The sequence below is a fragment of the Oncorhynchus gorbuscha genome, linkage group LG06, assembly GCF_021184085.1.
Source record: "Oncorhynchus gorbuscha isolate QuinsamMale2020 ecotype Even-year linkage group LG06, OgorEven_v1.0, whole genome shotgun sequence".
Lineage (NCBI taxonomy): Eukaryota > Metazoa > Chordata > Actinopteri > Salmoniformes > Salmonidae > Oncorhynchus > Oncorhynchus gorbuscha.
Window position 1 is genome coordinate 60,838,644 of NC_060178.1, and position 27,436 is coordinate 60,866,079.

The 27,436-nt window shown below is 41.8% G+C and overlaps 1 protein-coding gene and 1 long non-coding RNA gene across 9 annotated transcripts; one reads left to right on the plus strand and one right to left on the minus strand.

Annotated features, from left to right (window-relative positions):
• Nucleotides 1–811: 811 nt before the first annotated feature.
• On the minus strand, nucleotides 812–17,758 carry LOC124038180. Of its 4 annotated transcripts, none has more exons than XR_006839316.1 (6): nucleotides 17,616–17,758; nucleotides 17,373–17,489; nucleotides 16,678–16,866; nucleotides 3,508–3,737; nucleotides 3,271–3,362; nucleotides 812–3,094 (listed from the first exon to the last, which is right to left on the minus strand). It is a non-coding gene; the product is annotated as an uncharacterized LOC124038180 (long non-coding RNA). The 4 variants fall into 4 exon arrangements; XR_006839315.1 differs by having other exon boundaries at nucleotides 3,508–3,715; nucleotides 17,616–17,757; XR_006839317.1 differs by having other exon boundaries at nucleotides 812–3,097; nucleotides 3,508–3,715; nucleotides 17,616–17,757.
• Nucleotides 11,500–27,152, plus strand: LOC124038178 (protein YIPF3-like). Of its 5 annotated transcripts, XM_046353714.1 has the most exons (10): nucleotides 11,500–12,732; nucleotides 15,159–15,453; nucleotides 16,681–16,890; nucleotides 17,036–17,142; nucleotides 17,249–17,294; nucleotides 17,430–17,522; nucleotides 20,012–20,143; nucleotides 20,251–20,376; nucleotides 23,789–23,912; nucleotides 26,117–27,152. In XM_046353714.1, exons 2-10 carry the CDS (start codon nucleotides 15,322–15,324, stop codon nucleotides 26,254–26,256), a joined length of 1,110 nt encoding a protein of 369 aa, XP_046209670.1. In that variant the 5' UTR covers nucleotides 11,500–12,732; nucleotides 15,159–15,321; the 3' UTR covers nucleotides 26,257–27,152. The 5 variants fall into 5 exon arrangements, with proteins under 5 accessions (XP_046209670.1, XP_046209672.1, XP_046209673.1 ...); XM_046353716.1 differs by lacking the exon at nucleotides 15,159–15,453 and having other exon boundaries at nucleotides 11,501–12,732; XM_046353717.1 differs by lacking the exon at nucleotides 15,159–15,453 and having other exon boundaries at nucleotides 11,503–12,732; nucleotides 20,251–20,364.
• Nucleotides 27,153–27,436: the final 284 nt, after the last annotated feature.

A 27,436-nucleotide genomic window follows, 5' to 3' on the forward strand; every position in this document is an offset into this window, starting at 1 on the left:
CTCTGCTACGATGCGCCTACCCCCGCCCAACAGGTGCACCATATCTACCTCCCTCTTCAGAGTTGCATTATCTGGTGCCTCATTTCCCCCTACCTAAAGTGCCATCAACAGCTATCCGGTTTGGACATGACTTTGACTTCCCTTCTCTCAGCGGAACCAGGCTAGCAGAGTCTGAACATAAAATTACCCATTTATGCCCCACTTCTTCCCCTCATCCCAATGCCCACACTCGTGCAAGCGTTTCAGCAAAAGACAGAAGCTCCACCAGACAGCCACATCCCAAACCATGCTCTCCCAGTCCCTTGACCCATCTGTGAAGATCTGCAAACAGAGACCCCACGCCCGCTGTAGATGCGCCTCAACCACCACGAGGCAGTCCTCAGCCCTTATTTCAAAATAAGAGTCCCTCGCTTTATCATGCCAAAAATATATATATGTTTTCCTATTTTGTATATAATTCTAATAATTGATCACAGTTGTGGTGGTAAAAGGAATGCATCTTGCTGTAACTGTTGGTTTGAGTTAGGACTATCATGGTGGTGTCCATTAAAACACAGATGGTGGTTTGAGTTGGGACTATCATGGTGGTGTCCATTTAAACACAGCTGGTGGTTTGAGTTAGGACTATCATGGTGGTGTCCATTAAAACACAGATGGTGGTTTGAGTTAGGACTATCATGGTGGTGTCCATTAAAACACAGATGGTCATTTTAGTTAGGACTATCATGGTGGTGTCCATTAAAACACAGATGGTCATTTTAGTTAGGACTATCATGGTGGTGTCCATTAAAACACAGATGGTGGTTTGCAGTTCAAAGGGCTGATGCCCAGTTTATTACTTAAGTTGAATTGAAGATAATGACAAGATTGAGGATGTAAGGATGGAGTGATTAAGTAGGAAACAAAGAAGCACATGGTAGTGATTTCATATAAACCATACGCAGATATACTAATATACTCATGAATCTAACATTAAAATAATTTTACAGTGAAGAAACTTAGGCAATAGGTTTAAACATGAGTAAAGGAAATGCATAAAGCAAACAAACAGTAAATGTTCTAAATCAAATGATAATCTAAATTAAGAAATAAGAACAAACTTTATTGGTCCTATACACATTCAAAATACACAAAGGAAAGGATTACAAGCAAAAAGGTGTCTTGTAACAAAACACTTGCAAATTGAAATGGTCAGGTCTACCACACTGACTAGTGACAGGTCTGGGTATTTAAAAGGTGGTGAAGGAGCTGAGTCCTGTCTCTGTTGGAAGGGGGATTGGACAGGGGAGGGTGATAGCGTGAGGGGACTGTCGGTCAGGGTAGTGGTAATTCGACCACAATAATAAAGTATGAGTGATAATGCATGGTTATCAAAACGTCTCGCCAGGCTTTGTCATGACTGTCCTGTGAAGATCCAGAGGGGTTGGATCAGCTTTGCAGTGGATGACAACCCACACCCTGTTGTAAATCAAGGAGAGAACATCCCTCTCCAAATTCATACAGGAATGTGTCTTTGTTACAGACATTTTCCAGCCGAAAATCTAACACGTTCTAAAGCGAATACTGGAACAATATTTCTAACATACAAAGTGGGGAATGGTCGAAGGCTATCTATAGAATAATAATGTCATTTTGGTTGTTATTTGGTGATGTCATAAAATGTTAAAAAGGAAATACTGTAACTTGAAAGGTATATACACTACATTTACGAAGTTTCCATCCTCTACGTTGTGTATGAAATACGAAACATGAATGTTTTTTTTAAGAGAGGGATGTGATCTTAGAATCTATAAGAGAAAATTGTTTCTATAACTTTGTTCAAGTAGTCACCACCCCCCTGAGTGAGATCAGAGAGGATGTCAGCCTCACGAACCACCCTCTTTTGAACAAACTGTATAAAACCATGGGTTAAGAATTTACATTTCAGACCAGAGAGATGTGTAGCTGCAGCTCACGTCCAAAGTGGTTCGAATTCAATCTCAACACGAGGTAGAGATCTCCCAGACATCATTTCCCAGACAATCACTGGTATGGATGATTAGCTGTTCTAAGTAAAGTATCTAGAAAAGCTACATTAAGTGGGACCATTCTACTACTCTCTTCAAACCATCATATTTTACTACTCATCACCCCACTGGGAATCACAGGCTAGCCAGGTGTGTCAATCTTTTGTAACAAGCCGCCATATTGTGTCAGTCGCTAGGGACCAGTTTCTATTGTATTAAGTGTGTATGTTTATCCCGTGTTACCATTTAGTTAGCGAGTAAACAAATAATTAAATTAATTTGTGTTGTGTAGTACTGAATCATAAGGGTGTTTTTTTTGCAGATGAAGGTTACGACTGTTCAGAATGATGATATAATTTGAGGTTACGATTATGTTGACTGTTTATGGATGTGATAGGTAAAGACCTTTAGAGTTTAATTCGTCCTAACCCGGACGACGCTGGGCCAATTGTGCGCCGACCTATGAGACTCCCAATCACAGCCGGTTGTGATACAGCCTGGAATCAAACCAGGGTCTGTAGTGACACCTCTAGCACCAAGATGCTGTGCCACTCAGGAGCAATGCATTCAGCAACAAGTGTTTGTGCCAGACAAGAGACTAACCTAGAGACAGCAGTCAGCATTTATTAAATCATATCAGGAAAGGGTAACATAAAATACTGTGCTGTATGTAGTCAACATGTAATTAATTATTAGTTTATGATAAAACTGTTTCAATCAAACAATCACTTTACTCACTGTTTTTGTGAGGCATAGTGTTCTTGTTGTTTCCTTTCGATAAACACCTGTCAAACAGACAGCCGCTTATGTAATTGTGCCATTTGAAGTATTTGGGTCAGGCAGGATCCTTCACAGCAGTGCATGTCTTTTCCTGTCAGTGTTGGAAACTGTGGTAGACACAAAATGGACCATACTGTAGCTGCAGCCACTTCTTCCAGTTCAGCCTGGCCCAGCTCGTTCAGCTTGCCCTCCGCCTCTTCCATAATGCACTCCAGGAGCTGGTACAGGTGGAAGGGGGGGGGGGGGGGGCAGCAGGTCTGTCTAGACCGTCTGCAGTGAAGCGTTTACGCTGTAGGGGGGCTCAGCCTCTGCTTGGAGATTCCGGAGACAGCCACACAGGACAATACAACCAGTTATCTACAAGGTATCCAATATTACACTAATCATTATAAAGCGTTGATGCCTTGTGCAATCAACTGATGTCTAGTTGTCGTCTTGGTCTGGGAATGATCAAATTTGGACCTATATTTACTGTTGGACTGACCTTTTTGTGATGATGGGTAGAGGTGTTGTGATGTTGGAGGGTACTCTGTCTGGCTCCACCATAGCCAGGGCTTGGAATGAAACTCTTGGAGCCTGTTTGGATTAGGTAAGATGTAAGGAGATATTACAAAAGTATATTTGGTATCAACTTAATGTCAATACAACTCCATCCAGACAAATAAACAAACATGTTTGTAGAAGTAGAGTAGTTGTATGTTAGAAATCCAGCGGTCCCTACCTGAGAGATGTCATGGGAGTGGGTGTGTGAGCTGAGATACTCTAGGTCTGGTGCGGGGACCGACAGTATGTTGTTGGGGTTGTTGACGAGGTAGGACACCATGGTGACTTGACCACCCTTTGCACCTCCTTCTCCTCTTCACTCTCCTGTCCTTCCGTGTCCTTGTTGCTGCTGGACGATTCTAAGATCTCGCTCAGGCTTAGAGATGCTGTCCATCATAAAAAGATATGCTGATAATAAAACAGCGTTGTTTTAATTCTCTTGACAATTTAATAATTTGAGAAGTAGCCAGGAAACTAAAAAGATTTGGCATGGGTCCTGAGATCCTCAAAAGGTTCTACAGCTGCAACATCAAGAGCATTCTGACTGCTTGCATCACTGCCTGGTAGGCAATTACTCGGCCTCTGACCGCAAGGCACTACAGAGGGTAGTGCGTACGGCCCAGTACATCACTGGGCTAAGCTGCCTGCCATCCAGGACCTCTAAACCAGGCGGTGACAGAGAAGGCCCTAAAAATTGTCAAAGACCCCAGCCACCCCAGTCATAGACTGTTCTCTCTACTACCGCGTGGCAAGCAGTACCGGAGTGCCAAGTCTAGGACAAAAAGGCTTCAACAGTTTTTACCCCTAAGCCATAACACTCCTGAACAGGTAATCAAATGGCTACCCAGACTATTTGCATTGTGTGTCCCCCCCCCCACCCACCAAACCCTCTTTTTATCATATGCGCATTGTCACTTTAACCATACATTCATGTACATACTACCTCAATTGGGCCGACCAACCAGTGCTCCCTCACATTGGCTAACCGGGCTATCTACATTGTGTCCCGCCACCCGCCACCCCCTCTTTTACGCTACCACTACTCTGTTCATCATATATGCATGGTCACTTTAACCATATCTACATGTCCATACTACCTCAATCAGCCTGACTAACCAGTGTCTGTATGTAGCCTCGCTACTTTCATAGCCTGTCTTTTCACTGTTGTTTTATTTCTTTATTTACCCATTGTTCACCGAGAACCTTTTTTGCACTATTGGTTAGAGCCTGTAAGTAAGCAGTTCACTGTAAGGTCTACCAACACCTGTTGTATTGGCGCGCGTGACAAATAAACTTTGATTTGATTATTTACTGTTTTACACGTGGGTTACTACACAGAACTTTAACCCTTTGTATAAAATATTCTCAAAAATTAAAATAGTCCAGTCATTTATATTATAACAAAAAAAAATATTCTGTATTATTGTAAGTAATCATGTGACAACTAAAAAAATGTTGAGCCGACTTCTGGTAACATAGCTTTCGTGTATTCACCCATGTGGCTGTGGAGATTGACAGGACAATGTCACAGCATGTCAGCGTCTGCATGTTTCTTCCCAGATCTGTACTTAAAGTCGAAGTGGAAGTCAGCCAACTCCCCGACCCAGCAGTGACCTACTGCATTGAGTCTTGTTGTGCTCAGAACATAGGTCAATGGGTAGGTCAATGGGTAGTAGTCTGTAAAGGTAGGTAGATGGTTACTAAACATGTCAAAGATCGCCTACTTCAGCGCTAAAAACTCAAGTTAGCCAGAATGGTGGTCTTTTTTCTCTGCTGGAGTTAGCGTTCTGGACCCATACCCCATTACACAGTTTCCCGTTCTAATGTTGGTCAAGCACAGCCTGAAAAAGAGCTCCACCAACGGGTGGTGGTCTCGAAAGAGCTGCCGGTTTAGATTATAGATAGGCTACAATTGTCCTAGAGTCCCAGTAAGAGAACTGATAATGATCAGCAGGAGACCCGAGATACAATTCACACTTTATTGCCACACACACTTCGTCGTGGAAGTGGTTCTCTGTTCTGTATAGAGAACAGAAATAGAGTGCATGAATTATACAGTGCACAGTCTGTTATGGCTATGCATAACGGTACCACTAGAATGAATAATAACTGTATAGTAAATAGTATTGTGATATGGCATAAATAGCTACATATGTAAACAGGAAATTGCACATAGCCTACCTCTATTAGCTACCAATGTATAGCCTAACAACACACGATAGAACCGTATATATACACACACACAGTAGGGTCAGGGTCCACTAAGACTATAGTATACAGTATAGTATGAGCAATAGGTGTAATAGCTAGGGCTAGTGGGCTAACATGCTACATAGCAGTAATGGTAGCATATTACACAAGAGGGCTAGCATAGTATTCAATAACCCAGTATATACACAATAGCAGCTAGCAGTAGTATGCTAAGCTACTGTTGCTAGGCTAGCATGTAAAAAATAATTTGGCCATTTGGGCTGCCATCAGTCGGATCATTTTGTCCCCCCCACATTCTGAAATAGCATTTTTGCCTCCCCAGTTTTATCGATGGAATGTGATAAACAAAAACAAGGGAACAATGTGCTTTAGAACCAGGCCTGTTTCACTGACTTCTGTCAGCTGACTTGATCAGCAGAGTTGCCCATAGCAACAGAATGTTTTAGGCAGGGGAGAACGACTGCCCCCGCTTATTGAAGCCACTGAAGTGAATGGAAAAATGGCAATTAAAAAAAATGGTTTCAAAGACAATCATGGTACTAGTAATTGTTTCTAATACACCGGATGTACACTGAGTATACCAAACATTAGGAGCACCTTCCTAATATTGAGTTTGCACCCCTCACTTTTGCCCTCAGAACAGCCTCAATTCGTCGGGGCATGGACTCTTCAAAGTATTGAACGTGATCCACAGGGATGCTGGCCCATGTACACTCCAATCCTTCCCACAATAGTGTCAAGTTGGCTGGATTTCCTTTGGGTGGTGGACCATTCTTGATACACACAGGAAACTGTTGAGCGTTATTAACCCAGCGGTGTTTGAGTTCTTGAGACAAACCGATGCGCCTGACACCTACTATCATACCCAGTTGAAAGGCACTTACAGCTTTAGTCTTGCCCGTTCACCCTCTGAAATACACAATCCATGTCTCAAGGCTTAAAATGCCTTCTTTAACCTGTATCCTCCCCTTCATCTACACTGATTGAAGCGGATTTTTAAAAAGTGACATCAATAAGGGATCATAGATGTCACCTGGATTCACCTGGTCAGTCTGTCATGGAAAGAACAGGTGTTCTAAAAATGTTTGTATACTCATTGTATGTCCTTAAACCGATCTTTAAAAAAACAATGGCCCACAGAAGAAGTTAAGGAGAATGTAGGTGCTAATGTCAGTCATTCAGCTGATGCTCTTATCCAGAGCGACTTAGTTAGTGCATTCATCTTAAGAAAGCTAGGTGGGACAACCACATATCACAGGAATGGAAATTACATTTTACCTCAATAAAATAGCCATCAGTAGAGTCAGAGCTAGAAATGGAGGGGGTGGGGGGAATCAAGTGCAAGTGCTGGTTCAGGGATGGTCTCCAGAGATGGTGGAGAAGGGAGGGGATGGGGTAGAGCGGGCATGTTGTTAACCGACTTCATTGAGTCTTCACATAGGAATTAATCATGTCACGTGATCAATGGCTTTGTCCATTCATATATACAGTCATTGGTTCCAGAAGCAAAGGGTGAAAGTTGGGGGTGCAGAGCTCTGTAAACAATGGAAAGTCCATCCTCCCAGTACCTCTGCTTGTGTAAAGTGTCTCAGAGCTTGTGTCTTTGAATAGAGGCTAAGAGGGGATTTTCTACAAAGCCACCCCAAAATGTATGAAGTACATTTTTAAATGTCAAGAAAATTCTTGTGAGTTGCAGCCTTGTGTCATCTTCGCCGCCCGTGATGTCTGGAGCTTGTAAGCCCTGTCACCCTGTGTCTCCACCTTTTCAGTGGCATGGATGGAGCGGGCAGTGAGGGATGACCTGCTCACAGTATCTTCTGCTGCTAGGTCCAGGAAAGACCGTAAACGCTCAGGTGCCCGACTGAGACACTGGCTAGCGAGTCAGCTTTGGCATCAGGTCCAAGCCAAGCAGGTTTGCAAGGGCAGAAGGTCGTCTAGGGACCAGCAATGGAGTTAAATCCAGTGATGGCTGATCTAGAGACACTATCTGCAGTGTGGGTTTGGGGTGCTGGCTCGAACACCAGTGGCTGCAGGTCTGGTTGGCAACAGAAGTGCTATGCTATTTGGCTAGCAGCCACACAAGTAAATGAGCTTACAATAAAAGAGCAAGGACTTCTTTGCAAAAAATGATGCATGACCATCATATCTGTAATGATTATCATAGAAAGAATGCAGCCAGCTACATTTCCTCATGTTTTTCTCTAAGTTAATCTTGCATTTTACCAGAGAAAAGTACCGGAGAAATGCAGCTACACAGTCAGAGTGCTGTCTGCTGATTATAATGCAATTCTGGAATGAGTGGAGAAGTGCATTGAAGCACAAAATTAGTCTGACGCAAAGCAGAAACTATAATAAGAAGCATTTTTGATCTGCCTTTACAAAGTGCAGCAAGATGCACTATATATACACAAAAGTATGTGGACACCTCTACAAATGAGTGGATTCAGCTATTTCAGACACACAGCCTTGCAATCTTCATAGACAAACATTGGCAGTATAATGGCCTTACTGAAGAGCTCAGTGACTTTCAACGTGGTACTGTCATAGGATGCTACCTTTCCAACAAGTCAATTGGTCAAATTTCTGCTATGCTAGAGCTGCCCAGGTCAACTGTAAGTGCTGTTTTTGTGAAGTGTAAATGTCTAGGAGCAACAACGGCTCAGCCGCAAAGAGGTAGGCCACACAAGCTCACAGAATTGGATTGCCGAGTGATGAAGCACGAAGCGCGTAAAAATGGAAACACGTTTTCTGTAGGGATGAATCACGCTTCACCATCTGGCAGTCCTACCTGCCCGAATACGTAGTGCCAACCTTAAAGTTTGGTGGAGGAGGAATAATGGTCTGGGGCTGTTTTTCATGGTTTGGGCTAGGACCCTTAGTTCCAGTGAAGGGAAATCTTAATGCTACAGCATACAATGACATTCTAGACGATTCTGTGCTTCCGACTTTGCGGCAACAGTTTGCCGTTTCAGCATGACAATGCCCCTGTGCACAAAGCAAGGTCCATACAGAAATGGTTTGTCAGGACCTCCCGAGTGGTGCAGTGGTCTAAGGCACTGTATCGCAGTGCTTGAGGCGTCACTACAGCCCCGGGTTCAATACCAAGCTGTGTTACAGCTGGCCGTGACCTATGAGGCGGCACACAGTTGTCTGGGTTAGGGGAGGGTTTGGCCGTCTGGGATTTCCTTGACTCATCACACCCTAGCGACTCCTCAGGTTATCTCAGGTCGTAAATCCCTGCCGGAGACTCTCTCCCCCTGGCCATGCAGTATGGAGAGTGTTTCACAGTAGAACAAAGTAACTTCTACTATATCACAGAATTTGAGAACTGAACCATATCCATGTTTTGGAGAATGTGTAAACGGTCTAGGTCTGAGTCAGACTGAAACTAGAGGTCTAGTTTTGACATTTTGATCTTGTGAGACAGACAATGTTAATACATTCAGAGAAGTTACTGCTATGTTCCTGTTGCCAACTTATGTCTGCAATTGCATTAATAAATGTTTTTGATTGATTTCCATTAAGATATTGTCTGAATGCTAATTTCACCAATGAGCCAATGATTGACAAGGACCAAGGAACGAACCCAAACAGACGCCTGCCGTATCCATTACAACAGACACTATCAGGAGCGGCCACCATGAGTAGCCAGAGACTCAGATGAACTGACTCTCCAGCAGACGGACTGACGATTCGAGAGAAGACAACGACATATTGGGTAAATATATTGATTGCAATTATTTCCACATGAGCGAGCGTTCATGTGCAAAGGATTAGAATTTCAATGACTATAATTATCCACTGTGTGTAGTGATCCTTTTTGTCTGTCCCTCTCAGTCCACACCCCCTTCCCTTTGTCCACCAAGCAGTCATATTGGCTTAGCCCACTAGGGAATCTTCCCTATCATTTGTTAGTAACCAATATCTACTGTTTGTTTAGGCATTTGTGATTATTTAGTTAGTAAATAAATGATTAGGCCAATTGGTGTATGGATGATTTACAGTAAATACTGGGTTCGTGCAGATAACCAACAATTTAATACGTTCGGAATGAGACTGACGTGAGGTAAAGAATAATTAATTAATAGAAGACTAATTTATCATTATATATCTGGAAAGTTATATTCGGAAAATTAACTTTCTTGCAAATTTATTTGCAAATGATGGTGGAAAATACGTATTTGGTCACCTACAAACAAGCAAGATTTCTGGCTCTCACAGACCTGTAACTTCTTCTTTAAGAGGCTCCTCTGTCCTCCACACATTACCTGTATTAATGGCACCTGTTTGAACTTGTTATCAGTATAAAAGACACCTGTCCACAACCTCAAATGGGCACACTCCAAACTCCACTATGGCCAAGACCAAAGAGCTGTCAAAGGACACCAGAAACAACATTGTAGACCTGCACCAGGCTGGGAAGACTGAATCTGCAATAGGTAAGCAGCTTGGTTTGAAGAAATCAACTGTGGGAGCAATTATTAGGAAATGGAAGACATACAAGACCACTGATAATCTCCCTCGATCTGGTGCTCCACGCAAGATCTCACCCAGTGGGGTCAAAATGATCACAAGAACGGTGAGCAAAAATCCCAGAACCACACGGGGGGACCTAGTGAATGACCTGCAGAGAGCTGGGACTAAAGTAACAAATCCTACCATCAGTAACACACTACGCCGCCAGGGACTCAAATCCTGCAGTGTCCCCCTGCTTAAGCCAGTACATGTCCAGGCCCGTCTTAATAATATAATAATAATAATATATGCCATTTAGCAGACGCTTTTATCCAAAGCGACTTACAGTCATGTATGTTTGCTAGAGAGCATTTGGATGATCCAGAAGAAGATTGAAGGAATGTCATATGGTCAGATGAAACCAAAATATAACTTTTTGGTTAACTCTTTGTGTTTGGAGGACAAAGAATGCTGAGTTGCATCTAAAGAACACCATACCTACTGTGAAGCATGGGGGTGGAAACATCATGCTTTGGGGCTGTTTTTCTGCAAAGGGACCAGGACGACTGATCGGTGTAAAGGAAAGAGTGAATGGGGCCATGTATCGTGAGATTTTGAGTGAAAACCTCCTTCCATCAGCAAGGGCATTGAAGATTAAACGTGGCTGGGTCTTTCAGCATGACAATGATCCCAAACACACCGCCCGGGCAACGAAGGAGTGGCTTCATAGGAAGCATTTCAAGGTCCTGGAGTGGCCTAGCCAGTCTCCAGATCTCAACCCCATAGAAAATCTTTGGAGGGAGTTGAAAGTCCGTGTTGCCCAGCAACAGCCCCAAAACATCACTGCTCTAGACGAGATCTGCATGGAGGAATGGGCCAAAATACCAGCAACAGTGTGTGAAAACCTTGTGAATACTTACAGAAGATTTTTGACCTCTGTCATTGCCAACAAAGGGTATATAACAAGGTATTGAGATAATAAGTATTTGGTCAATAACACAAGTTTTTCCACCATAATTTGCAAATAAATTCATTAGAAATCCCAGAATGTGATTTTCTGGATTGTTTTTTCCCATTTTGTCTGTCTTAGTTGAAGTGTACCTATGATGAAAATTCCAGGCCTCATCTTTTTAAGTGGGAGAACTTGCACAATTGGTGGCTGAATAAATACTTTTTTGACCCACTGTATGTGTGTGTTTTTTCCCTCACATTCTTCTCTTCTCCCTATTATTTGGGCGGTAGGTAGCCTAGTGGTCAGATCGAATCCCTGAGCTGACAAGGTAAAAATCTGTCATTCTGCCCTTGAACAAGGCAGGTACTGAACAAGGCACTGTTCCTAGGCTGTCGTTGAAAATAAGAATTTGTTCTTAACTGACTTGCCTATTCAAATAAAGGTAAAAAAAAGATTTGATGTTAAAGTTGATCCGTTTTCCACCCATCCAGTAGGTGGAGGCATGCACCCCTAACGTTGTTTGTGGACCGCCATAATACCATAGAAGAAGTGTCCAGGATCATGGGTGGGTCTGAGGACAGGAAGAGAGGACTGGAGGAAGTGTGATGTTATGCCTTCACTTCAATGGCGTTTAGTATAAACCAAAGTCCCCGGAATAAAAGCCAACTGGAATTTCTTAAATCTACTTTATCGCTTGAGAATCTTGAAAGAGTGGGAGTTCAGAGATCGAATCCCACAAAAGTGAAAAGGAACAACCTGGGTTGACAGGTGTGGGGAAGGCTTCAGAGCCTCACCCCAATGAACAGGGGAATGCCCAAGATGAATCTGGCCCAGTGGGAGTCCGTTATGTGGAGAAAGTGGAGCCATGTCTTCTGGCTGACCAAATTTGGGGTATTGGGCTGGGTGAATTTTCTGTGCGTCTTCCACCCAGAAGGAGCGGGCGCTCTGCTTCACACGCCACAGGACAAGAGCGGTCTTGCTTTTCTCTCCAGAGCAGAGCACCGCTGAAAGGAGTGACTTTGGGGGTGGCTTTGAGTGTGAAGATGAATCAACTGAAGTTGAGGATCCCTGGTGTCTGTGATGCATGCCGTTTGGTGAAACGCAGGCCTGGTGGTGAGCACGAGACTGAGGAGACCCTGTCTATCCTTTTGAGTTTTGATATTGACTGTTTGCCTGATAAAGTCATGCTAGGATATATGAGCTATCCCGTGATAGCGTTTGTTCCGAAGCCACTTTGATGTTTCAGGTGCCAAGGTTTTGGTCAGAGACAAAGGAGTGTGTAGTTTGAAGAAAACGTAGTGAGTTTCAATTGTGGGGGAGCCAATGTTAGCAAAGTTGGTTTCTTGGCGAAGTAGTGGAATAAGGGGTGTGTTTTGGTGTTATAGTTGCAGGGTTATGAGTGGTGCAATTTGTAACACCGTTCCCTTATTTTGTTTTGTCACAATGTGTAATGCATACTCCGGGCTGAGAAGGGCAGCAATACGCAAAAAAGCATCTAGTCTGTCGGAAATTCACACAAAAGGAGAACTGTCCACGTAGTACGCACGACGGGTTGTGCGTGGAATATTACCAGGCAGCTTAATGCATTTGGGAACAAACGTTTATCTTTAAAGCACCTCTGATGCTATAATTAACAATTCGTTGGTTGTATGAGAGTTTGAAAGTGAAGTTTCTTTTTTTTAAACAAGAAATCAAGAACACGTTCACTTGTTCTAAAAGATGGCTTCGTCTGATGGAAACAAAAACACGGAACCATGGGGCGGTTTTGATGACAACATTATCCAGGTAACTTAACGTTACTATGCTAGCTATAGCTATCCAAGAAAATGCTTAATATGCATCGACTTATTTGATTACATCACTGTACATCGGACTTTAGTGTTGCCAAACGATATTTTACTCTGCGGTACATATCATCCTACTGAAAATGGGCACTTGTCCCACAATGTTGTGGTAGTTAACTAGCCCAATAATGGACCTGCTAAATTAACCTTAGTCCTTCTGTTTAAGGCGAATTGACTCATCTAAACGTTAAATCATTCTTAACCCTATTGTTGTGTTCCGGTCGAATTGGACCGATTGTAGTCGTCTCTGAAAAATGTAGTTTTATTATTTTTGTTTAACTAGGCAAGTCGGTTACTAACATTCTTATTTACAATTTACAGTGGTCAATTGCCTTGTTCAGGGGCAGAACGACAGATGTTTACCTGCTAGATCAGGGATACCTGCTAAATCGGGGATTCGATCCAGCAAACTTTAGTTTATTGGCCTACCGCTCTAACCACTAGGCTACCTGCTGCCCATTTAGTTCATTTAATCTGATTGTCATAAGGTTCCATGACTGTCCACATAGGGCATCTGAACACACAAAATACATTTAAGATTTTCATAAAATTTGGGGTGTGTTATTTAACTTTTGTACACCTGTGGTGTTCCTGGTCAGAAATGACCGGTCATTAGAAATGAATGGGTGAGACTACAATTAGTGTATAAAATTGAGTTAAGGCACCTGCCCATTCATCAGATGGACACACTTCCTCTCCCAGACCCCCACATGCATGTGTTTCACACACCTCACTCCCCTTTTTTTCCATGGAAAACCCCACGGGAACCTTTCCCCAATATAATCTTTCCCCCACGGGATCCACACCTGTTGGCATTCTCACAAACAATCGCAACATTGTTTCAATAATATATAGAACTTTTCTTGCAGCTCTGGTATAATTAAGCTTTTTTGAGGCCTTGCTCACAATTCGTTCTGTGGCAGCACAATGACCAAACGATACACTGTATGTGAGGCTCTTGATCATGACAATGGTGAGGAGGAGAGAGGCCAGGAAACTGACAGTGAAGATACATTAGGAGGAAATGTCAGAAGTTGAAGATGACACAGAATATGATCCAGACCAAGAGACATCCGATGTGGAACAATCCAGGGATGAGGAAGAGGGCCCTGCTGATGTTGTTACATTCTGGTCAAACAATGGGAATTTGTCCTGGTCTTCATCCCCACCTGAGAGGAGAGGTCGGCTGAAAATGTTATCAGGATGACCCCAGGGCCAACGAGATACGCCATATCCTGGGTTGATGACATAAAATCATGCTTCGAACTGTTCCTGACAGAGTCAATCAAAACCACTGTGATAAACATGACCAACTTGGAGCGGGGACGCGTTTACAAAGACAACTGAAAGGAGGTAGACCGGACAGACGTAAAAGCATACGTGGATCCAGAAACAAACCTACCACCAGTTTATGGGATGCAGAGTCTGGTCGGGCAATTATTATTTACCTTCTCAAATTGGCTTTGACAACCGTGATACAAGACCAGGCCACTTTCAACAAGACAAGCTGGCAACTATCAGAGGTTTGGCACAAGTGGGTGGAGCGCCTGCCACTCATCTTTAACCCAAGTCCAGGCATCACAGTGGATGAGTGGTCGCTTTTAGGGGAGGCTGCCCATTCAAACAGCACATGCCAAGCAAACCGCCTAAATATGGAATAAAGATATGGGCAGCATGTGATGCTAGGACACGTTATGCCTGGAACATGCAGATTTACGTTGGGAAACCTGCTGACTGTGTTCCCGAAAGGTACCAGGGGAAGCGGGTGGTCCTGGAAGTGACTGCAGGTTTCCAGGGACACAACGTGACAATTTCTTCACCTCATGCTCTTGGTCAGGAGCTGCTCCCAATAAAAATGACCGTGGTGGGGACGGTCAGAAGGAACAAGCCTCATTTGCCTCACAACCAAGGACAGGGATTGTTTTTTCCCTCCAAGTTTGCCTTCACCGATACAAACACTTGTGTCCTAATGCCCGAGGGAAAAAGAATGTGCTCCTGATGACAACTCTGCGTAGGGATGCCGCTGTGAGTACCAGGGAGGACAGGAAGCACAACCCTGTCCTGGATTACAACAGGAACAAAGGGGGAGTTGACAACCTCGATAAGGCATGTTACTTTTTATCTTATGTCCTTTATTTTTTCTATTACCAGATTGTTTTATCTGCACCATTAAATGAAATGTTGTTTGGTGAAATGCTCATTGATTTTGAACAATATTGAGTCAATTCTATTAATTTCAATATGTAAATATGTTTTAGATGTGATCAATTAAAACAACACTGTTGCAATTTCACGTTACTATGCAAGACATGAAGTATCACTTGTATGTACTCATTATTTTATTCACTGATTGTTGCACTTTTGCAGGTCACTGGCACATACTCTTGTAAGAGGATGACAGCACGTTGGCCCATGGTGGTGTTCAACATCATAGACGTGTCGGTCTACAACAGGTTTGTGATGTGGATGGAGGTGAATCCAGGGGAATTTCTTCAAGAGGATACTATTCCTAGAAGAGTTGGGGAAAGCCATGGTGGCACCCCTCATTCAAAGGCACCAACATCTTCCTCGAACACCATCCTCTGCTGGATTGGTGAGAGATATACAGAGATCAGAAGCAAGATCTCCGTCTGCCAGGGACAGAAGAGACAAAAGGAAAAAGGTGCAATCTGTGTGCAACAAGAGTTGTCAAAACAAGCATTATGTGCCGTAAATGCAGTGCATATATTTGCAAGGCACATGCATCAACCACCACGTATTGGCCAACATGTACATGAGAGCACACAAAATGGAACCACCATTGATTGTTAGTAATACTGTTATTGTTACGGTTGTTCTTTAATGTGTTCAGATGTTAATTTTGTAATATGGTAAAGTTCTCATGTGTAGTTTTGGGCCTTTGTCCTTTCTTTACTAATAAAATCATATCGGTCAGTTTTGACCAGGAACACAACAGATGTTATTTTGTGCCCGTTTTAAACATTTTAAATGGTTTCAGAACAAATGTCCTTGTTAAACTTTGATGCAAAGTAGTCTGTGATAAACAGCACAATATGTTTCATGAGTATTTGTTATAGTCAAAATAATCCATACATTCTGCTTTTAAATTTTTAATTTATTTTTTACAGAGTTATGAGCTCAGGTCAATGAGGCCTACAGGCCATAAATAGCAAATAAAAGTTGTAATGTTCACAAGAACTTAAGTTGATAAAAAGATCTAACAACATTAAGTGATATGTATTATGGATTTATAATCCGATATAATGGGCCGGTTATTTTGGACAGGGGACACAGAATTAATTAACATGAGAAGAACACAACAGGAGGGTTAATTGCAGTACGGTTCTAGAATCAAACAAATCCCTGCCACATCAAAATTTCACAAATCAAAAACACTTACTATACACTGTTTTAACCGGTTTTAACAGTTTCAGCCGACAGTATTTTGGCATCAGTCTTCCATTTAATGTTAGTGTTCAGAGGCACAGACAGCTAATTGGCACATGTAGTACACTGTCTTGCGTCTGTTTTCGGAAAACAAGCACTGAAACATGAAAATATGGCTGTGTGGGAACCCTAACCCTCTAAAGGTGTGTAGTAATTTAACCTTTTAAAACTTAAGACTTCTTGCTGATACTTTCCCAAAACCGTACCGCAAAAGATGCGTGTTAATGTTTAGCTGAAACGTCCGGGCTCTTAAACAACCTCCGGTCAGAAGATACTACAGTTGTCATCTATGAACGGGTGTAGCTTGTTAGCTAACCATAAACTGGAAGATTTCTTTTGTTTCACGTGGTGACTGACTGTGTCAAAGGAAACTTTGACAATTTGCTTGTCAAACATTTCACCTACATGATATACAGTAGTTAAATCTAAGCCATCTTACCAGGGCACTGGGTCAGCAGTGATTGACATGGAGAACATGGATGACACATCGGGCTCCAGCTTTGAGGACATGGGGGAGATGCACCAGCGCATGAAGGAGGAGGAAGAGGTGGCAGAGGAGGAGGAAGCAACTGAAGAGGAGACTGGAGAGGATGGCGAGTTTCTGGGCATGAAGGGTATCAAGGGCCAGCTGGGGAGACAGGTGGCAGATGAGGTGAGATGAGAATGCTTATGATGGACAATAACCTGTCACACACACCACATTAGTCATGAAAATGGGCTTTGCCAGAACCCAATATTCTAGGTTACATCTCAATAGCCTTGTCTGGTTAATGTTGCAGTCCCCTCCCCCCTCTTAGGTGTGGCAAGCTGGAAAGCGTCAGGCTTCCAAAGCTTTCAACCTATATGCCAACATAGATATTCTCCGGCCGTACTTTGATGTAGAGCCTATGCAAGTCAGGAACAGGTGAGAGTCGGTCACGAATGTGCTTGTAATCACAACGTGTAACTTGTAAAATAGTCTTGCGGAGTCACATTTTAGAAGATTTCTGACATCGACTTTTCTACCCTAGGTTGATTGAATCAATGATACCCATCCGCATGATACATTTTCCACAGGTGAGTGGCATTTTCTTTTCTCGTACTAATTTTCACAGGCCGAGAGGAGATCTAAATCTAGAGGCTTTCGGCGCTTACCTGGCCAATTAAAAGGAAATATTAAATGTTTTCCCTGCTCCTATTTTCCAACTATAGAAGATTGCTGGGGAGCTGTATGGGCCCATGATGCTGGTGTTCACACTGGTGGCCATCCTCCTGCATGGAATGAAGACATCAGGAACAGTTATTGTAAGAGAGCTCAAGTTATACCGGCTTCGTAAATGCATGTTAATATACAGTATGTATAGATTAACATTTCTTATGAAGCTCAGGGATACTGACGGTAGATGAATTAAAACTGGAAATGGGGGTAGCCATCAACTCAACTCTTTTGACATTATGCAACCAAAAGCCATCTGTTCAGCTTTTGCTGCTCAAAAATATAAATTACTGCTCATGTAGCACTCATGTGGTTAAATGCTTATATGCGACATGTGGTTAAATGCTTATATGCGACGACACTCCAAATTGAGCTCAGGTGCATCCAATTTCCTTTGATCATCATTGAGAGGTGGATACAACTTGATTGGAGGCCACCTGTGGCCAATTCAAATGTTTGGACAGGATTGAGAAAAGAAACACACCTGTCTACATAAGTTCCCACAGTTGACAGTGCATGTCAGAGAAGAAACTAAGTCCAAGGAACTGTCAGTAGATCTCCATCGAATTGTGATAAGTGCCGTCAGAAAATATTCACACTCCTTGACTTAATCCATATTTTGTTGTGTTATAGCCTGAATTCAAAATGGGTTCAATTAAGATTTTGTGTAACTGCCTACACACAATACCCCATGTCATAAAAATAGATTTTGTTTTAAACTAAGTTATTACAAATGAAAAGCTGAAATGTTTTTAGTCAATAAGTATTCAACCCCTTTGTTATGGAAAGCCTAAATAAGTTAGGGAGTAAAACTGTGCTTAACAAGTGACATAATAAGTTGCATGGACTCACTATGGACAATAAAATGATTTGTTAATGACTGCCTCATCTCTGTACCCTTCACGTAAAATTATCTGTATGATCCCTCAGTCGAGCAGTGATGCCTTTCAAAGACGGGCACCTGTTGGCAGATGGGTAAAACAAAAAAAAAGATGACATTGAATATCCCTTTGAGCATGGTGAAATTATGAATTACACTTTGGATGGTGTAGTAACACACCCAGTCACTCAGTTGCTGGAGAGGAAGGAAACCTCTCAGGGATTTCACAATGAGTCCAATGGTGACTTTAAAACAGAGTTTAATGACTGATAAAATAACTGAGGATGGATCAACAGCATTGTAGTTACTCCACAATACTAACCACATTGACAGAGTGAAAAGAAGGAAGCCTGTACAGAATAAAAATAATTAAAAACATGCATCCTGTTTGCAACAAGACACTAAAGTAATACTGCAAATCAATTAACTTTTTGTCCTTAATACAAAAGTGTTATTTTTGGGGCCAATCCAATACATTATTGTGTACCACTCTTCACATTTCCAAGCATAGTGGTGGCTGCATCATGTTATTTATATCGTTATTTTACCAGGTAAGTTGACTGAGAACATGTTCTCATTTACTACAACAACCTGGGGAATAGTTACATGGGAGAGGAGGGGGATGAATGAGCCAAATGTAAGCTGGGGATGATTAGGTGACCATGATGGTATGAAGGACAGCTTGGGAATTTAGCCAGGACACCGGGGTTAACACCCCTACTCTTACGATAAGTGCCATGGGATCTTTAATGACCTCAGAGAGTCAGGACACCCATGTAACATCCCATCTGAAAGACAGCACCCTACACAGGGCAGCATCATTGCCCTGGTGCATTGGGATATTTTTTTAGACCAGAGGAAAGAGTGCCTCCTACTGGCCCTCCAACCCCACTTCCAGCAGCATCTGGTCTCCCATCCAGGAACTGACCAGGACCAAACCTGCTTAGCTTCAGAAGCAAGCTAAGCAGTGGGATGCAGGGTGGTATGCTGCTGGCATGCTTGTATGCTGCTGGCATGCTTGTAATGGTTAAGGACTGTGTAGATGTTCAGGATAACAAAAGAAATGGAATGGAGCTAAGCACAGCACAATTCTAGAGGAAAAACTGGTTGTCTTCTTTCCACCAGACACTGGGAGATGAATTCACCTTTCAGCAGGACAGTAACCTAAAACACAAGGTCAAGTCTACACTGGAGTTGCTTACCAAGAGGACATTGAATGTGCCTGAGTGGCCTAGTTACAGTTTTGACTTAAATTGTCTTGAAAAAAAGAAAACATCTGTCTAGCAACGATCAACAACAACCAACTTGACAGAGCTTGACGAATTTAGAAAAAAAATTGCAAATATTGTACAATCCAGGTGTGCAATGCTCTTAGAGACTTACCCAGAAATACTCACAGCTGTAATAGCTGCCAAATGTGATTCTACAAAGTATTGACTCATGGGTGTGAATACTTATGTAAATTATGTATTTCTATTTAATTTTCAATAAAGTTGCACAAATTTCAAAAGCGTGTTTTCACTTGATAATATTGGGGTATTGTGTGTAGATGGGTGAGAAAAAAAACATTTAATCAATTTTGAATAAAGGCTGTAAAATGTGGAATAAGTCAAGGGGTATGAATACTTTCTGAAGGCACTGTATGTTGTCTATCTGACCTTGATTATGCCTAATACATCGTTCTTCCTCCCTGGACAGAGAGAGGGTACTCTGATGGGCACAGCCATAGGGACATGCTTTGGTTACTGGCTGGGAGTTTCCTCCTTCATATACTTCCTGGCATATCTGTGCAACGCCCAGATCACCATGCTCCAGACCCTGTCTCTGCTGGTGAGTCAACAATGACCATCCCTCCCCTCACAGCATCCCCGTGTAATCAGTCTGTTATAAATGCAGTGTGAAATCTCAATGTCTGTTCTACTATGTGCCCCCAACAGGGTTATGGTCTTTTCGGACACTGCGTGGTTCTCTTTGTCACCTACAACGTCCACTTCCACTCCCTGTTCTACATCCTGTGGCTGGTCGTAGGAGGGCTCTCCACACTGCGGATGGTAAATAAGCAGGTCAATGAATACAAGTCCCAAGAGCCCCTTGACACTTAGACACTTGCTGACGTTCACACTGGGCACGTTTGAGTGGTCAGGCTAAAGCAACCAACTAGACAAAAAGTCGAGGAGCGGAGTCGGGGGAGGTGCAACCGCGACAGCTGAAAGACACACACTATTGTGGTTTTCCAACGGCAAGGCTCAGATCAACATGGCAGTGTTGCCTTTGGTTAGAAAAGTTGTTTTTTTATAAAATGTTGAAATAAACATGTCTCCAACCCCCATATTACACCTATAAACTGAAATCCTGTGTGCACGTTATACAATCAATTAGTGGGAGAGAGCCTCAAATAACACATTCAGAAAGTATTCATACCCCTTGACTTATTCCACATTTTGTTGTTTTACAGCCTGAATTCAAAATGGATTAAATATATTTTTGTCTCACCCATCAACTACAGTCGTGGCCAAAAGTTTTATGAATGACACAAATATTAATTTTCACAAAGTTTGCTGCTTCGATGTCTTTAGATATTTTTGTCAGATTTCCTGGCCTTGGACCCAAAATATTGATGTTTTGTTCCCCGAGACACTTAGTTATCACTTTTGCCTTATGGCAAGGTTCTCCATCATGCTGGAAATGGCATTGTTCATCACCAAACTGTTCCTGGATGGTTGGGAGAAGTTGCTATCAGAGGATGTGTTGGTACCATTCTTTATTCATGGCTGTATTCTTAGGCAAAATTGTTAGTGAGCCCACTCCCTTGGCTGAGAAGCAACCCCACACATGAATGGTCTCAGGATGCTTTACTGTTGGCATGACACAGGACTGATGGTAGCGTTCACCTTGTCTTCTCCGGACAGGCCTTTTACGGATGCCCCAAACAATCAGAAAAGGAATTCATCAGAGAAAATGACTTTACCCCAGTCCTCAGCAGTCCAATCACTGTACCCTTTGCAGAATATCAGTCTCTCCCTGATATTTTATCTGGAGAGAAGTGGCTTCTTTGCTGCCCTTCTTGAGACCAGGCCATCCTCCAAAAGTATTCGCCTCACTGTGCGTGCAGATGCACTCACACCTGCCTGCTGCCATTCCTGAGCAAGCTCTGTACTGGTGGTGCCCCGATCCCGCAGCTGAATCAACTTTAGGAGACGGTCCTGGCGCTTGCTGGACTTTCTTGGGCGCCCTGAAGCCTTCTTCACAACAATTGAACCACTCTTCTTGAAGTTATTCATGATCCGATAAATGGTTGATTTAGGTGCAATCTTACTGGCAGCAATATCCTTGCCTGTGAAGCAATGATGACAGCACGTGTTTCCTTGCAGGTAACCATGGTTGACAGAGGAAGAACAATGATTCCAAGCACCACCCTCCTTTTGAAGCTTCCAGTCTGTTATTAGAACTCATTCAGCATGACAGAGTGATCTCCAGCCTTGTCAAAACGCACACCTGTGTTAACGAGAGAATCACTGACATGATGTCAGCTGGTCCTTTTGTGGCAGGGCTGAAATGCAGTGGAAATGTTTTGGGGGGATTCAGTTCATTTCCCTTGCAAAGAGGGACTTTGCAATTAATTGCAATTCATCTGATCACTCTTCATAACATTCTGGAGTATATGCAAATTGCCATCATACAAACTGAGCCAGCAGACTTTGTGAAAATGTATATTTGTGTCATTCTCAAAACTTGTGGCCACGACTACACACAATACCCCATAAAGACTAAGTGAAAACATGTTTGAGATTTTGTTTAAAATTGATTGAAAATGAAATACAGAAATATCTAATTTCCATAAGTATTCACACCCATGAGTCAATACCTAGAAGCACCTTTGGCAGCAATTACAGCTGTGAATCTCATAGGAAGTCTCTAAGTGCTTTCCACACCTGGATTGTGCAACATTTGTCCATTATTATTTTCAAAATGATTCAAGCTCTGTCAAATGTGTTGTTGATCATGACTAGACAACCATTTTCAGGTCTTGCCATAGATTTTTATGTAGATTTAAGGCAAAACTGTGACTCGGCCACTCAGGAACATTCACCTCCTTGGTAAGCAACTCCAGTGTAGATTTGGCCTTGTGTTTTCGGGTTATTGTCCTGCTGAAAGGTGAATTCATCTCCCAGTCTCTGTTGGAAATTAGACTGAACCAGGCTTTCCTCTGGGATTTTGCCTGTGCTTAGCTCCATTCCATTAATCTTTTTATCTTTAACTCCCCAGTCCTTAACAATTACAATCATACCCATAACGTGATGCAGCCACCACTATGCTAGAAAATATGGAGAGTGGTACTCGGTAATGTGTTGTATTGTATTTGCCCCTTACATAACACTTTGTACTCAGGACAAAAAGTGAATTGTTTGCCACATTCTTTGAGTATTACTTTAGTGCCTTGTTGCAAACAGGTTCAGTACATGTTTCCTTCTTTTCACTCTGCCTATTAAGTTAGTATTGTGGAGTACCTACAATGTTTTTGATTCATCCCCAGTTTTCTCCTATAACAGCCATTAATGGTTTTAAAGTTTGTAATGGTTTTAAAGTCACCATTGGTCTCATGGTGAAATCCTTGAGCGGTTTCCTTCCTCTCCGGCAACTGAGTTAGGAAGGACACCTTTATTTTTTGTAGTGACTGGGTGTATTGATACACCATCCGAAGTGTAATTAATAACTTCACCATGCTCAAAGGTCCCTGGTCTTTGTGTTAGAATCTGTGTTTGAAATTCAATGCTCGACTGAGGGACCTTACAGATAATTGTATGTGTAGGGTACAGAGCTGAGGTAGTCATTCCAAAAATTGTGTTAAACACTATTATTGCACACAGAGTGAGTCCATACAACTTATTATGTGACTTGTTAAGCACATTTTTACTCCTTAACTTAACTGAGCCTGCCATAACAAAGGGGTTGAATACTTATTGATGTTAAACATTATTCAATTTTGAAAAATATAATTCCACTTTGACATTATGGGGTATTATTTGGAGGCCAGTGAAAAAAATACATCTAAATTTAATCAATTTTATATTCAGGCTGTAACACAACAAAATGAGTCAAGGTGTGTGAATACTTTCTGAAGGCAGAGTATAACCACTGTATAGGCTTACATTAATCGTTTTCAGTCAAGTTTGCATGGGTCAAACAAAAATACCGTAATGACTGGTTGACAATAGAGCCTTCTACAATGCAGGGGATGGCTGCAGGATGAAGTTGGCGAAGAGCAACTGCAGAAACCTGCAGTAGACTGCAGTCAACTTCATGACCTTTGATCACATGATTTTTGTACATTTCATGCAGTCGACATGTAGATGCAAGTCGGGGCAATTTTTATCCCCATAATGCAACAAACAAAAACTGTATCCTCTTGAACGTGCCCACTATGTCAGTCTGTCCCACTTGCTCACATTATCCCTTGCTCTTGTTCTCTCTCAGGTGGCTGCTCTCATCTCTCGGACCGTGGGACCGACCCCGCGACTCGTCCTCTGTGGAACACTGGGTGCTCTGCATATGCTCTTTCTGCTCTACCTGCACTTCGCTTATCACAAGATTGTTGAAGGTAAGATTCCTCACTAAGCAAACCAGGGCCCGTATTCATAAAGCGTCTCAGAGTAGGGGTGCTGATCTGAGATCATTTGTTACTTTTAAATCACAACGAATAAAGAGTGGACCTGATCCTAGATCAGCGCTCCTACTTTGAGACTCTTAATGGATTCAGGCGTAGAGGTGTCACTTCCCTACACACAATACCCCATAATGACAAAGTGGATGTTTAAAAAAATATATATTTACAAATTCATTAAAAATTAAAAGCAGAAATGTTTAGAGTCAAGTATTCAACCCCTTTGTTAACTTAAGGCAAGCCGAAATAAGCTTAGGAGTAAAAATGTGCTTAACAAGTCACATAATAAGTCACTCTGTGTGCAATAATAAATAGTGTTTAAGATGATTTTTTTTATGACTACCTCATTTCTGTACCCCACACATACAATTATCGATAATGTCCCTCAGTCAAGCAGTGAATTTCAAAACCAGATTCAACCACAAAGACCAGGGAGATTTTCCAATGCCTTGCAAAGAAGGGCAGCTATTGGTAGATAGGTAAAAAAAAGCAAGGTGAAGTTACTAATTACTGCTGTTATAAGAGAGAACTGAGGATGGGTCAACAATATTGTAGTTACTCTACAATACTAACCTAATTGACAGAGTGAAAAGAAGGAAGCCTGTACAGAATACAAATATTCCAAAACATGAATTTTGCAAGGCACTAAAATAATACTGCAACAAATGTGGCAAAGAAAGTCTGTTTGGGGTCAAATCCAATACAACACATTACTGAGTACCATGCTCCAAATCTTCACGCATAGTGGGGGCTGCATCATGTTATTGGTATGCTTGTAATTGTTAAGGACTGGGGAGTTTTTCAGGATAAAAAAAGAAATGGAATGATCAAATCTACACTGGAGTTGCTTACCAAGAAGACAGTGAATGTTCCTGAGTGTCCGAGTTACAGTTTTGACAGAGATTGAATAATATTTTTTTGTAATAATGGGCAAATGTTGCACAATCCAGGTGTGGAAAATTCTTAGAGACTTACCCAGAAAGACTCACAGATGTAATCGCTGCAAAGTATTGACTCAGGGGGGTGAATGCTTATGTCAATTGCAAACATTTCTAAAAACATTTTCACTTTGTCAGTATGGGGTAATGTGTGCAGATGGGTGTGATTTTTTGTTGTTGAGTAAGTGAAGGGGTGTGAATACTTTTTGAAGGAACTGTACTACCCAAAGTGTGTGCAATTAGGACACTTTAGTTTTGTTGTTTTTCATATTGTATGTGACCCAGGATCGAGCGGTCTCTCGCTATATATGTAATATATATACTGTACCAGTCAAAGGTTTGGACACACCTACTCATTCAAGGGTTTTCCTTTATTTTGACTATGTTCTATATTGTAGAATAATAGTAAAGACATTAAAACTATGAAATAACACATGGAATCATGTAGTAAACTATTTTTTATTTTTTTATTTTAAATTTGAGATTCTTCAAACTAGCCACCCTTTGCCTTGATGACAACTTTGCACTCTCTCAACCATTTTCATGAGGTAGTCACTAGGAATGCATTTCAGTTAACAGGTGTGCATTGTTAAAAGTTCATTTGTGGAATTTCTTTCCCTGATTTGAGACAGTTGTTGTGACAACGTAGGGTTGGTATACAGAAGATGGCCAAGTCCATGTTATGGCAAGAACAGCTCAAATAAGTAAAGAGAAATGACAGTTACTACATTATTCCATCGTTTTGATGTCTTCACTATTATTTGACAATGTAGAAAATAATAAAAATAAAGAAAAACCCTTGAATGAGTAAGTGCTTCCAAACGTTTGACTGGTACTGTGTGTGTGTGTGTGTGTGTGTGTGTGTGTGTGTGTGTGTGTGTGTGTGTGTGTGTGTGTGTGTGTGTGTGTGTGTGTGTGTGTGTGTGTGTGTGTGTGTGTGTGTGTGTGTGTGTGTGTGTGTGAGTAATAAAATGAGGTCATCCACAAAAGTATTTCATTGCAGTGGACATACGTCTTTCAGAGTAACGAAAGCCAATAATGTGAACCCAGGTAATTGAGTTGACTTCCCTGGTCCAATTTTAAACACATTTTAATTGCTTCTATTCAAAGACCCTCCAAGGTATATTCTTAAACTGGGTCTTGAATTTCTGTATGATTAAAGAAATAAGTTGGACATTTTGTTTAAAAAAATGTTGTCTGAAGGTATCCTGGACACATTGGAAGGCCCCAACATGCCCCCCATCCAGAGAGTGGCTAGAGATTTGCCTGTGGTGGCCACCGCTGCTATGAATGCTGTGAATGCCACAGTGAAGACCCTTGGTGTTATCCTGCAGTCACAGTGATGGTGTGTGTCCAACATCAAAGATGATACCACAGGCTCATGAGCCTGAATTCCACAGTGGTGGTGTTGTGTAGGTAATACAGACTGAAGTGAAGGTCAAAGACCATTATGGTGGCTGGTTATAGTTGACATTTGACCTTCATCATTAAACATGAACATTGTCTCAGTAAACACATCACCATCGGTTCACAACAACTCTTACAACTTTCATTCTCCATGGGAAATGACATGCTTACCCTAGTTGTTTATATTGTATCTAATCAAAAGAACTAAATGGAGTGAGGTGTTATGCTGGTGCTGTAACTCTTTTCAAATGACAGCAAATTGCCTTTTCATAAGGGTCTTGTATTTGTTAAAGCAGCATGAGTGCACTAAGATTCCCAGCTGTTTGCATTTGTACTCACGTTAAGACTAATTCATCTCCAACTCGACACTTTCTCACCTCTTGTAGGCTTTGTTACACGGGTTACGGCGATAACATCAATGGATGTTTTAACATTCTAGACGTTCAATGGGAGGAAGGTTCTATAGGAATGTGTGGTGCCTTCTATTGTTTTTCGAAGGAATTATTATTATCATGTATGATATGGGGTAAATTAGAGTTTAATCTCTTGTTTTACACAATGCACATCCATTGTCTGTCATTTTAATAACCTAACCAGAACAAATAACAAAAAATGCAGTTGACATGTCATATGAGATATGTAATAGTGCGTTATCTTATGAATATCGTTCCTTCTAAGCAGCTTTTGTTTTGTGCATTATTTGTACTTCCTAACAACATTGTTTTTGGGTGGGATGCAAGGTGACCTCTTTTTTAAAAATTTTACATGTGAAAATGTATTTATAGGGTTATTGTACAGAAAGATACAATAGAAATAAACTTTATCGACCTAAGACACGTCTTTTAACACGGACCCTGAGAAGGAAACAGCCAGGTCACCCGTGATGCAAGTCAATATTTGATGTCCAGGCAGGTCTGAGGACGTCAAGCAGATGAGGAAAACGGCCACTAGGGGTAACTGTGAGCGTTGATACCTTAAAGTATGTTTTGGTATGGTGTTGAGGATGGGCGTAAGCATCTGCCTCTGAATCCAGAGGTTGTCGGTTCAAATCCAGTGATAGAAAGTTATGTTTGTTTTAAACCGATCCTTAACCCTTTGGAGTTAATGCCTAAACTG

Bases quoted from the DNA above. Each gene is read 5' to 3' on its own strand.
- LOC124038178 (XM_046353714.1), top strand. From the start codon at position 15,322: ATGGTGGCACCCCTCATTCAAAGGCACCAACATCTTCCTCGAACACCA. The intron at 17,143-17,248 runs GTGAGAGTCGGT...TTTCTACCCTAG, and splicing joins CCTATGCAAGTCAGGAACAG to GTTGATTGAATCAATGATAC. The intron at 23,913-26,116 runs GTAAGATTCCTC...TGTTGTCTGAAG, and splicing joins TTATCACAAGATTGTTGAAG to GTATCCTGGACACATTGGAA.